General features: G+C 56.4%; 2 protein-coding genes across 3 annotated transcripts; one reads left to right on the top strand and one right to left on the bottom strand.

Moving 5' to 3' along the window:
• Nucleotides 1–542: 542 nt before the first annotated feature.
• On the bottom strand, nucleotides 543–3444 carry SAPCD2 (suppressor APC domain containing 2). Its single transcript, XM_063316475.1, has 6 exons — nucleotides 2945–3444; nucleotides 2431–2567; nucleotides 1922–2068; nucleotides 1113–1214; nucleotides 854–976; nucleotides 543–759 (listed from the first exon to the last, which is right to left on the bottom strand). The coding sequence occupies exons 1-6, from the start codon at nucleotides 3399–3401 to the stop codon at nucleotides 631–633; spliced, it is 1095 nt and encodes a 364-aa protein (XP_063172545.1). The 5' UTR covers nucleotides 3402–3444; the 3' UTR covers nucleotides 543–630.
• A 182-nt stretch (nucleotides 3445–3626) lies between these two features.
• Nucleotides 3627–9023, top strand: UAP1L1 (UDP-N-acetylglucosamine pyrophosphorylase 1 like 1). Of its 2 annotated transcripts, none has more exons than XR_010068773.1 (9): nucleotides 3627–4413; nucleotides 4646–4850; nucleotides 4944–5119; nucleotides 5387–5559; nucleotides 5639–5832; nucleotides 6861–7001; nucleotides 7498–7683; nucleotides 8061–8239; nucleotides 8739–8861. XR_010068773.1 is itself a non-coding variant. In XM_063316105.1 (9 exons), exons 1-9 carry the CDS (start codon nucleotides 4119–4121, stop codon nucleotides 8838–8840), a joined length of 1539 nt encoding a protein of 512 aa, XP_063172175.1. In that variant the 5' UTR covers nucleotides 4017–4118; the 3' UTR covers nucleotides 8841–9023. The 2 variants fall into 2 exon arrangements, 1 of the variants encoding a protein (XP_063172175.1); XM_063316105.1 differs by having other exon boundaries at nucleotides 4017–4413; nucleotides 8061–8127; nucleotides 8739–9023.
• Nucleotides 9024–9676: the final 653 nt, after the last annotated feature.

Here is a 9676-nt window from a genome sequence, read left to right as displayed (position 1 = left end):
CACACAGTATTTATATGTAAACATAAGGAACTTCTGTAGTAACTGGAGAAATGTCATGAGTCCCAAGTTCCTGTTATGGTAAAAAAATGGCTAATTGCAAACAGCCCATTAGCTGAACACACCAGGGGGGCTTTCCCGGGACTTTCTGCTGCAGAGAGGAAGCGCACGCACACCCCCCACAGGGCATTTTGGAGTAGAGCAGCAGAGAAATGCCAGCAATAAAAATAAAAAAAACAATCTGCCCAAAGAATCAACCCATGCACAAATAAGAGACAGTGTTATTTTAAGAGGTGAGAATCCAGATCAACTGGATTTGATGCGCCTGCCGTGCATCATTTGCAAATCACACCGTCAGGGCCAGGAGTGCTGCGGCCCACGGGAAAGCTTTGTTGGGCAGGAAAATGATCCTGCAGTTTGGATGGAGCGCACATGACCGACGTCCTTTTCTAAATGTGGCGCCGCGATGCCTCCTGCTGGCCACAGAGCTGAGCAGGGGCTTTGCCAGGTTGCAAAGAGAGCAGGTGGGCAATCCCCAGACTTTTTTGCAGCCCTCCTAGTGGGAGATTCCCCATTTCCCATCTTTTTGAGGGGGAAAATTCACCGGCAAGAGGCCAGCTGTGTGTCCAGCAGCTAAATAAACGTGGAGTCCAGCTGGCTGGCGTCCTGGGAACTTTGGGCGCGAGCCCCGAAGAGCTGCTTGATGAGGGCCGACTTCTCCTGCTCCAGCTGGGTGATCCGGTGCCCTTTGTCCGTCACCTCCTGGGGGCAAAGCTGCGTTAGCGAAGCGGCAGGTTGGGGCCTCCCCCACCCCCAAAATAAGAAGGGCGCCAGGCAGCTTTTGCTCCCCGCTGACCTTGGTGAGGAGCCTGTTCTGCTCTTTCAACATCTCAATGGTCTGCTGTGGCACCGCAAAAGGGGAGGGGCCCGGGAAGGCAGCAGGCGGGCTGTGCAGGGCGGTGGGGCTCAAGTTCGCAGGCTGAAGGGAAAGGGGTGAGGTTTAGGGAAAAGCGCACACCAGGTTTCCAGTCCTTACGGGTGGAAGTGCCTGTCCGCTGCAAATGCCACTGAAGCCCCCTGCCCCCCCAGTCCCGCTGCCACCGACTTTTTCTCACCTTCGCTGAGAGCGACAGCAACTGCCAGAGACACCGATTCAGCTCCTGCACTTGGGGGAAGAGGTGGTTGAGCTGAGTTCGAGTTCCCTCTGCAGGCAAGTCCTGCTGAGAAAAAGGGGACAGGCCTGTGGCTGAGTCACCACTGGCAGAAACATGGGGACTGAATTCCCAGCAAGCCTCAAGCTGTGGGGTTTGGGGAGATGCACTCCAGTACAGGTAAAATGCCAGCTGCAGTAGGAAGGCTGTAATAGGTAAACATGTAAAATATGCAGGATGTAAAGTGTGAAATACATGTGAGCTATCTGGAACAGAGACCACTTTGCTGTGCGAGACCCATAAGTTTTATAGCAAATAATTAAAATACACAGAGCTCCTCTGTAAGCTATTCTGGGTCTGTCTTAAAAAATAAGCTTGTCAAGAGCTAAAGACCCCAAACCGTGTATTTATTCTGAGCAGCAAATGCTGCCCATTAAGGGTATTTCCACCCCCACCTGCCCCCTTTGGACCTCCAGCACCGGAAGCAAGAGACTGGATTTCAAACGTGCAGCCAATATCTTGCATGCTCAGGGTCCTACACGGGAGGGCTTAAAACTAAGGAGGTGGGCCTGCTTGACTGCATTCCTGAGATTCAGATGGACGTGGCTTTGCACAAGGGAGCATCGCAACTGAGCATCTTCAAAAGAGGCGCTGCGATGGACGGGCGGAACACGACAGCCGCGCTCCCCAGAACAGCCGGTCCGGCTGTGGATTGCAGTTTTGGAGTCCCCGACCTGCCTCTTGCAGCCAGAGGGCCTGCGAGCCAGACTCACCTGGTGACCCTTGCCTCGGCCCAGCAGCTTCTGCTGCTCCTGCAGGCGATGGATTTGCTGGCGGTACCATTTCCGGGCTGCTTCCACAAGCTCCAGGCCGTGCAGCAAGAAATCCCTTTCCTTCTCCAGCTCCTTCATCTGCTTGAGCTGCCAGGACATGCCAGGGAAGTAGGCCGTCAGCTGGCCTGGCAGCCCCGTTCCGTTTATCCCACCCAACCCTGAGATGAGAGGCACTGGCTGAGGGAATGATGGGCCCAGCCACCTTTCCCCAGTCGGGCACTCTCTGGATGCGCTGGACTACAGCTCCCATCACCCCCAGTGCGTTACTGGGAGAGGCAACCCAAGCTGTAGTCTAGCAGGCCAGCCGTGGGTGGGGCATCCCCGTGCCTTGCCAGCTGTTAGCTCTTCTAACAGGCGGGGCGGGGGGCACACAGGAAATGAGATTTGGGGTTGAAGCATCTGATGCCAAGGAGTCCTGGGCAGGTGTGTGTGTGTGCATGTGAGAATACCATCTCATAGTCCACTCCGTTGGTGATGGTGTGTCTCCTGTGCTCCCCTCGGATGCTCAGCTGCCTCCGGGCCTCCTTGTGGGCCCCTTCATTTTCTAGCTGTTCATTCGGCTTCCGGCTCCTGCCGGCCTCTCCTGCTGCAGATGGGAACATGAAATGGAGGCCAAACCAGATTAAGGGCCTGGGGATGGGTGTCCCTGGTAGGTGGGTGTCCCTTTTGGCTTGTCTCTTCCCCTTCCCAAAGATCCTTCCTTGCGCTCCAATACCAAAATGCCTTTTACAATCTACCCCGATGGGATGCTGCTTCTCCGAAGCATAGTCCCCAAAATCCTGGGGCGAACCACCAACTCTTGAATCAATTCATTCCCCTTAATGCCCCACCGGTGAGCTGCCCCGTCCCCAATTAAACCCGGGTTGTCCAAAGTTCTGGTGAACTCTGCATGCGCTCAGAGGCCCTCTCGAGGACCTCGCCGCGCCGCCTTCCTTCCTGCTCCGGCAGCCTCGGGTCACCCACCGGCCCGCTTGCCCGGCTGCTGCTGCTCCGCCTGCCCGTCGCTGCCGCTCCGCTCCAGGCTCCGGGAGGCGCCGCCGCTCGGCCGAGCGCCCCTCTCCGCGGCGGGAGCGCAACTTTTCGGAGGCGGGGCGGCGGCGGGGTTGAGTGGTCGCCCCGCGAGCTTTCCGCCGGCGGCCTCCGCGAGGCAGTCCCCCGGCTCGGGCCCGAGGAGCGACAGCCTGAGCCCCAGCACGAAGCGCTCGAAGGTGAGGTAGCCGCTGGCCGGGGCTGCCCGGCGCAGCCCCTCCAGGACGCCCCGCGGCAGCTGCCCCGCTTCGCCGCCAGGCTGCAGCCAGCGCGACTCGATCTCCCGCAGGTGCACGTAGCCGCGCCGCCGGTCGTCCAGGATGTCGTAGAGCGGCCGCAGGCTCTGCACGAACGCCCGCGGCAGCCCCTGCGGGCCGCGCTCCGGCGCCATCGGGGCGCTCCCGCGCGGCAGCGCCGGCCCGAAGGAACAAAAAGGGGCCCTCCGCCGCTCGGACGGGGCTCCCGGTGACGTCAGCGGCCCTCCCGCTCATTGGCCGGCGCTCCCAGCCCTCGCCGCCCATTGGCGGAGGCGCCCCGCGACCTGGTTTGATTTGGCTGCCGGGGCGCGCTCGCGCTCGCGGGGCTGGCTGGCCACAAAGTTGCGGGCGGAGTTTCCTCTGCTTTCGCGGGGCGCCCCCGCCGCCCTAGGCCGGGACACGGGGAGCGGGGAGGGGGCTCCCTCGGGGCTCCGCCGCTCAACGGCCCCGATTGCCCGCCGGCCCCGCTCCGGGGGGTGCTGCCCTGCCCTGCCCTCCCCTGCCGGCGCTGCCCGCTCTCCGCCGGGAAGGGAAGGCGCTCCCGGCGGAAAACAGGATATGGCAGCGCTGCGCCCTTCCCGTGCTTCCCTTCCCTGTCGCCATTTCCCCGAACCCGCCCGCCCCACCTGTTGGCCGCCTGCAACTCCGCCGCCCCGGTTTCCCGGAGGAGGCGCGCAGCTCCGCGTGACTGGACGGGGCGGGACCGGACCCGCGGCGGAGCCCCGCTGCCCGGCCTCTTCGGGCAACTGGCGGAAGGGCGCGCGCTGGATCGCGGCCGCGCGCAACGCTCCTTCCGTTCGGCCTTCGGTCCTGGGCCCGCCGCGCCCGGCCTCGGCGGAGGGCAGCGAGCCATGGCGCCGCCGGAGGAGGAGATGCGGGCCCGCCTGCATCGCGCCGGCCAGTCGCACCTACTGAGCTTCTGGGCCGAGCTGGAGCCGGCGCAGCGGGACGCTCTGCTGGAGGCGCTGGCGCTGCTGGGGCCCGAAGAGCTGGCGGAGCACTGCCGCCGGGCGGTCGAGGCCTGCTCCCGCGAGCAACGGCCCTGCCGGGAGCGCCTAGACGGCCGCGTGCAGCCCCTCCCGCCCGGCTTCGTGGGCAGCGTCCGCGGCGACGACCCGGCGGCCCTGCGGCGGTGGGAGGAGGAAGGTGGGCGAGCCGCGCGCTTTCCGCCTGGGCCTCCGCGGGCAGATGGGCTTTCCGCCTGGGCCTCCGCGGGGGTTCCCAGAGGTGCCCGGCCCGTGGCTGTGCCCACCGCGGCGCGGGACGGGGCCTGGCCCAGCTGCCGGGCCTCCTCTAACCCGGCGCTGTGCCAGAGAGGGTCTCTGGGCCGAGAGCTGGGCAGGAGGAGGTCCGTTCCAGCTGTGCCTGCTCTCTCCAGGCCTCCGCCAGATCTCCCAGAGCAAGGTGGCAGTGCTGCTCCTGGCTGGTGGGCAAGGGACGCGTTTGGGGGTGCCCTACCCCAAGGGCATGTTTGACGTGGGCCTGCCCAGCCACAAGACCCTCTACCAGATCCAGGCAGAGAGGATCCGCAAGGTGGAGCGGCTGGCTGGCGAGAAGTTTGGCACGCAGTGCGTGGTGCCCTGGTGAGTCCAGCAGCCCTCAGTGGCTTGAGCAGAGGCCAAAAGGGGTCGGAGAGAAGGCGCTAATGCCGGGCTCTGGGGGTGCTTCTCTTGAAGGTATATCATGACCAGTGAGTTCACACTGGGGCCGACGGAGAAATTCTTCCGGGATCACAATTACTTCAACCTGGAGAGGTCCAACGTGATCATGTTTGAACAGAGAATGCTGCCGGCCGTTACCTTCGACGGGAAGGCGATATTGGAAGAGAAGGGCAAGATCGCCATGGCGCCAGGTGTGTGGCCTCCTCCCAGGGAGGATCCTTTTCTGGCACTGGGTGCGCCTTCCTGAACTTTGAACTCTTGCATTCTTGTGCATTCATATTCCCTCCACTTGTGCAACGGCGATTCTGTGGTGGAGGGTCGGGGGGCATAGCTTCTGGAGTCAGTTCTGGAAAAAAGGACGCGTGGTACGTGGCGAGCAGAGGACGGAAGGCAGAGAGTTGGTAACGCCTTCTGGCGCCAGCTGGGGTAGAAAGCCGTTGCTTACTCCTGTGTTGCAGACGGCAACGGTGGCTTGTATCGCGCGCTGGTGGACCACAAGGTCTTGGAGGACATGCAGCAGCGCGGCCTCCGGTCTGTCCACGTCTACTGCGTGGATAACATCCTCGTCAAAATGGCGGATCCCGTCTTCATTGGCTTCTGTGTCTCGAAAGGGGCCGATTGCGGTGCTAAGGTGAACGGGTTGGTGTGCACTCCTTCGGTGTAGAAGCTGACTTGCGATGCCGCCCAACCTCTTAATGCTGTGTTGGCAGGTGGTGGAGAAAGCCTACCCCGCGGAGCCGGTCGGGGTGGTGTGTCGTGTGGACGGGGCGTTTCAAGTGGTGGAGTACAGTGAGATTGCCGCAAAAACAGCCGAGAAACGAAATCCTGACGGCCGCTTGACATACTGGGCAGGAAACATCTGCAACCATTTCTTCACGCTGGGCTTCCTTCAGGAAGTGGCAGAGTAAGCCCTCCGGCCCCCGTTGGTATGGGGGGCACTCTGAGAGTGGGGTGAGCTTGCCAGGAGTGAAGGCCACAGAAAAGAAGAGAGAGAGATTCATGAAGCCTGACTGGATCCTGGATTCAGATATTGATGAGCAGTTAGAACTAGAGAAAGCTCATTGCGCTTAATTTGGAAATTGATTGCTGTTGGAGGTAATCCAACTGGTCTGCTGAACCTCCAGTCCAGTGTTTCTCAACCGTAGCAACTTTAAGGTGTGTGGACTTCAACTCCCAGAATTCCCCAGCCAGCCAAGGCTGGCTGGGGAATTCTGGGAGTTGAAGTCCACACACCTTAAACACTGATCTGTTCAGCTGAACGTTATCCAGAAAGGGGAAAAACTAAATGTGCCTGAACACAGCACAGAAACGCCTCCCCAGTAGTGTTAAAATTATGAAACCGTTTCCAGAGAGCTGCCCAAAATAACATGCTGAGTCAGGAGAAACTTCTTCCCTTTTCCTTCACCCCCAAACAGCTGAGGCAACATCCCCCCATCACCTTCTGTGAGATAAGCGTTTCCAGACCGTGTGTCCTGATTATCAGGAAACACACTGAGACAATGACTTGGTCTCTAATATTTATTAGTAGTACTTAACAAGAATCCTAACAAACTGAGGAAGCGTGGGAAAACCCAGCCATATAAACCCCAAGGGTTAAGGCGGTCCCGATCTGTGTCTCTTTGAATGGCTGAACAGTTCCTCAGTGCTACGCATGCGCTTGACAGTCTGGGCGGGAGCCCCCTGCTCGCCATCCTTACTCATGACACCGTGTGGGATTAAGTCGGGGTGCCTTTCTCTGCTCAGCAAAGGACCCCCTCCTGCTGCTGCTGCTGCTGGGTTTGTGGAGGGTGGGCCGGGCCCGCTTCGGGGCTGGGCTTCCCGGAGGACGGTTCTCGGGCAGGCAGGACGGTCCCTTTCAGGACGGCTTTTCTGGTTAGGAAGAGGGCTGGGGGAAGCTTTCGTTGGCCGATGCTGTCATTCCCCCCTCCCCAGGCGATTTGAGTCACGGCTGAAGCCTCACGTGGCGGTCAAGAAGGTGCCCTACGTTGACGAGGAAGGCAACCGGGTAAAGCCTCCAGAGGCCAACGGGATAAAGCTGGAGAAGTTTGTGTTTGACGTGTTCCCCTTTGCAAAGTTAGTAGTAGAAGCGTCTCTCTCTTCCTTTGGCCTGGGGGCTCCCAAGGGGAACCGGGCTGGCTCCTGGGGGGGGGCAGCAGAGAGGGGGCTTTGCAGTCCTCCAAACCACCCTAGTTTCTGCGTTGACGTTCAGCCTGCAGAAGCGTTGCAGCCCTCCAAAACCCCTCTGCAAGTCGCTGATCTGGACACCCTCCCAATCCGGGAGGCGTCCTGCACAGATCGGTACAGCAACTCCCATCAGGGCATGGGGGTGCTCGTAAATTTGCTTCTTTCTCTCGGAGCTGGTAAATCCACCTTTGGGGTTTCATCCATTCACTCAGAAAGCTAAACATCCACAAAAACGTAGATAAACGAAGGGCGATCCACAGTTACCTGGGCATCGCCCCAAATGCTTAACTAGCTTGGCGTTGCCAAGTAAAGCGACCCTGTAGCCTGAATTAAATCATTTGCTTGCCTGTTTTAACCACCCAACTTTTTACTCCTGGGCCGACAGAAACTTTGTTGCCTTCGAAGTCCTGAGAGAGGAGGAGTTCTCCCCGTTGAAAAACGCTGACACGGCTGCCAGAGACACGCCAACCACGGCGTGGCGCGCAATCCTCTCTCAGCATTACCGCTGGGCTGTGAAGGCCGGGGCCGGATTTGTAGCGGGCAGCGGCCAGCAGATCCTGGCAAAGGAGAGGTAGGTGGGCTTGGCCTGGGTCTGCCACCGCCGCTCAGCACTTGTGCCAGCGTAAGATCTGATGGCTCTAAGTGGAGTATATCGAAGCAACCCTAACTATTTGCCAGATACCAGTAAAAATGGTACATTAATTATAACAGTTTATATAAAAGCCATCTGCATTCAGTGGCAATACTAATCAATTGAATTAGGTACGTGCTTAAATCTAGGTTCGCAGCTCGCTCAGATTATCCTCCCAGCCCCAGATAGTGGATATGGACATTCCAGGGAACGCGCTTCGGTGCATTTGCATCTTTGTACCCTCCTAGGCCAGTGTACGTTGCATTTGTGTATTGGCAGAGGGCCTTAAACGTGTTTGTTTTCCTCTCTCTTTCCAGCTTCTCCCAAGATGATGAACCGCCTGCGGTGTGCGAGATCTCACCTCTAGTCTCTTATTTTGGAGAGGTCAGAAAACTAAGCTCAGCTCAGCTCCAGAAGGGTTAAAACATCTACTGCTAAAGGAAATAACTTTGATGGGTTTTGCACTGGCTCAGAAATAAGTGGAACAAAGTCCTTGGTAAACATTTACTCATGTTTTCTGCAAAGAATTCAACTTTGCTTTGCACATAAAGGATGCTACTGCTGAATTACACCCAGTGCACAAATAAACCTAGGAACCCTGCCCTTATTTTTTAAAATACTGTTTTTTAAATGCACGTGCTTGGTGCTGTAAAGTTAAACAGCAGCCTGGTTAGACCTCTTCCTGCAAGAAGCCTGAAAAAATCTAAAAGATTAGGTGAAAAATAATGTGAATGCGGTAAGTAGAAATAGGTGGATATGGGGAAAAGCCACTCTGCGTAAAGTAGATAGAAAAAGACATTTTAAAAATAAGGTTAGTTTGTGATTGTTGCAGAAGGCAGTGATAATCAAAACAAAACTTCTCCACCATCATTATCTATTATGACTATGCCAGTTGCATTTTTCCACACAATTCATCCCTTCCTTTTGGTTTATTCTAGCACTGAAGGTGCCTTAAAACAATCCCCCGTATATAATCTGTTGAACTCTTTTTGCAGGGGCTGGAAAAATATCTGAAGAGCAAAAATCTTCCATCTCCGTTTCTTCTTGATGAAAGCAAAGCTGAAACTTTAGCAAAACCTTTAACGAAACAGCTCTAGCATGGAAAATGATCCTCATTTCTTTTAATAAATGAAGCCATTTTTTAAAAAAAAGTTAGTAACTTTGAGAAATAATCAAGAGGGCACTTTGAGAACAAAGGTGTGTTTACACCCTGGAGGAAGGTAGGAAAAATTACTGCATATCTGAGAATTTTCTTCGTATTAAAGTGATTTTTAAAAGCAGCCTTGACAATGTGTGTTTCTTGCATGGGGCATTCTTAAGTCAAGAGGTAGGAAGAGTTTTAACTGGAGATTTGATCAAGGAAGGGCAGTTGGGGGTTCCTGGTTCCAATGGCTCAGTATCTCTTGACATCAGAGGCTGGGTTCTCCTCAATGAGATGCTATTGTCTTCATCCTCAGACGTATTCTAAGACCTGGCTTAATAATAATAATAATAATAATAATAATAATAATAATAATAATAATAATAATAATAAAATCAGGCTAGCCACAGAGGAAACAAAATACTGGATTTGGGAAGGGACAGAATTCCTCCAAAGAGTCACATGTAATTATTTCATAGAGTCCAGGGCTGGGTTCACACAGTGTGCGAAATAGTGCTTTGTTGATTAAACCACAATTGGCCTCTTGCACCATGCATGGCAAGTCCAAAGCAAGCAAGGATCGGTCCAGGAAGGCACAGCCCAGCAACCTCCCCCTTTTTCTTCCTGTGTTTTGGCCTTATAAGCCATCATTAGTCTCGTAAAGCTAACAGGTGCCTTTTCTGGTTCTCTTTCGCCCCGATCGGAAAGCAGTCTTGGGATTGCGCTTGGGCTCGTGGAGAGCCGGGGGGCCGTGCCGCCTCTGCCTGTATGGCCGAGGGTGGTTCTGTTCGC

The sequence above is a fragment of the Candoia aspera genome, chromosome 16 (assembly GCF_035149785.1).
Source record: "Candoia aspera isolate rCanAsp1 chromosome 16, rCanAsp1.hap2, whole genome shotgun sequence".
Lineage (NCBI taxonomy): Eukaryota > Metazoa > Chordata > Lepidosauria > Squamata > Boidae > Candoia > Candoia aspera.
This window is presented reverse-complemented; position numbering and strand designations above follow the sequence as displayed.

What these genes read in the sequence shown, in the direction of transcription:
- UAP1L1 (XM_063316105.1), top strand. Translation starts at nt 4,119, where the DNA reads ATGGCGCCGCCGGAGGAGGAGATGCGGGCCCGCCTGCATCGCGCCGGC. An exon ending in TTCCTTCAGGAAGTGGCAGA is followed by an intron (nt 5,833 to 6,860) that starts GTAAGCCCTCCG and finishes CCCCCTCCCCAG; the next exon opens with GCGATTTGAGTCACGGCTGA. An exon ending in TAGTCTCTTATTTTGGAGAG is followed by an intron (nt 8,128 to 8,738) that starts GTCAGAAAACTA and finishes CTCTTTTTGCAG; the next exon opens with GGGCTGGAAAAATATCTGAA.
- SAPCD2 (XM_063316475.1), bottom strand. Translation starts at nt 3,401, where the DNA reads ATGGCGCCGGAGCGCGGCCCGCAGGGGCTGCCGCGGGCGTTCGTGCAG. An exon ending in GCAGCCGGGCAAGCGGGCCG is followed by an intron (nt 2,568 to 2,944) that starts GTGGGTGACCCG and finishes TCCCATCTGCAG; the next exon opens with CAGGAGAGGCCGGCAGGAGC. An exon ending in AGAACAGGCTCCTCACCAAG is followed by an intron (nt 760 to 853) that starts GTCAGCGGGGAG and finishes CTTTGCCCCCAG; the next exon opens with GAGGTGACGGACAAAGGGCA.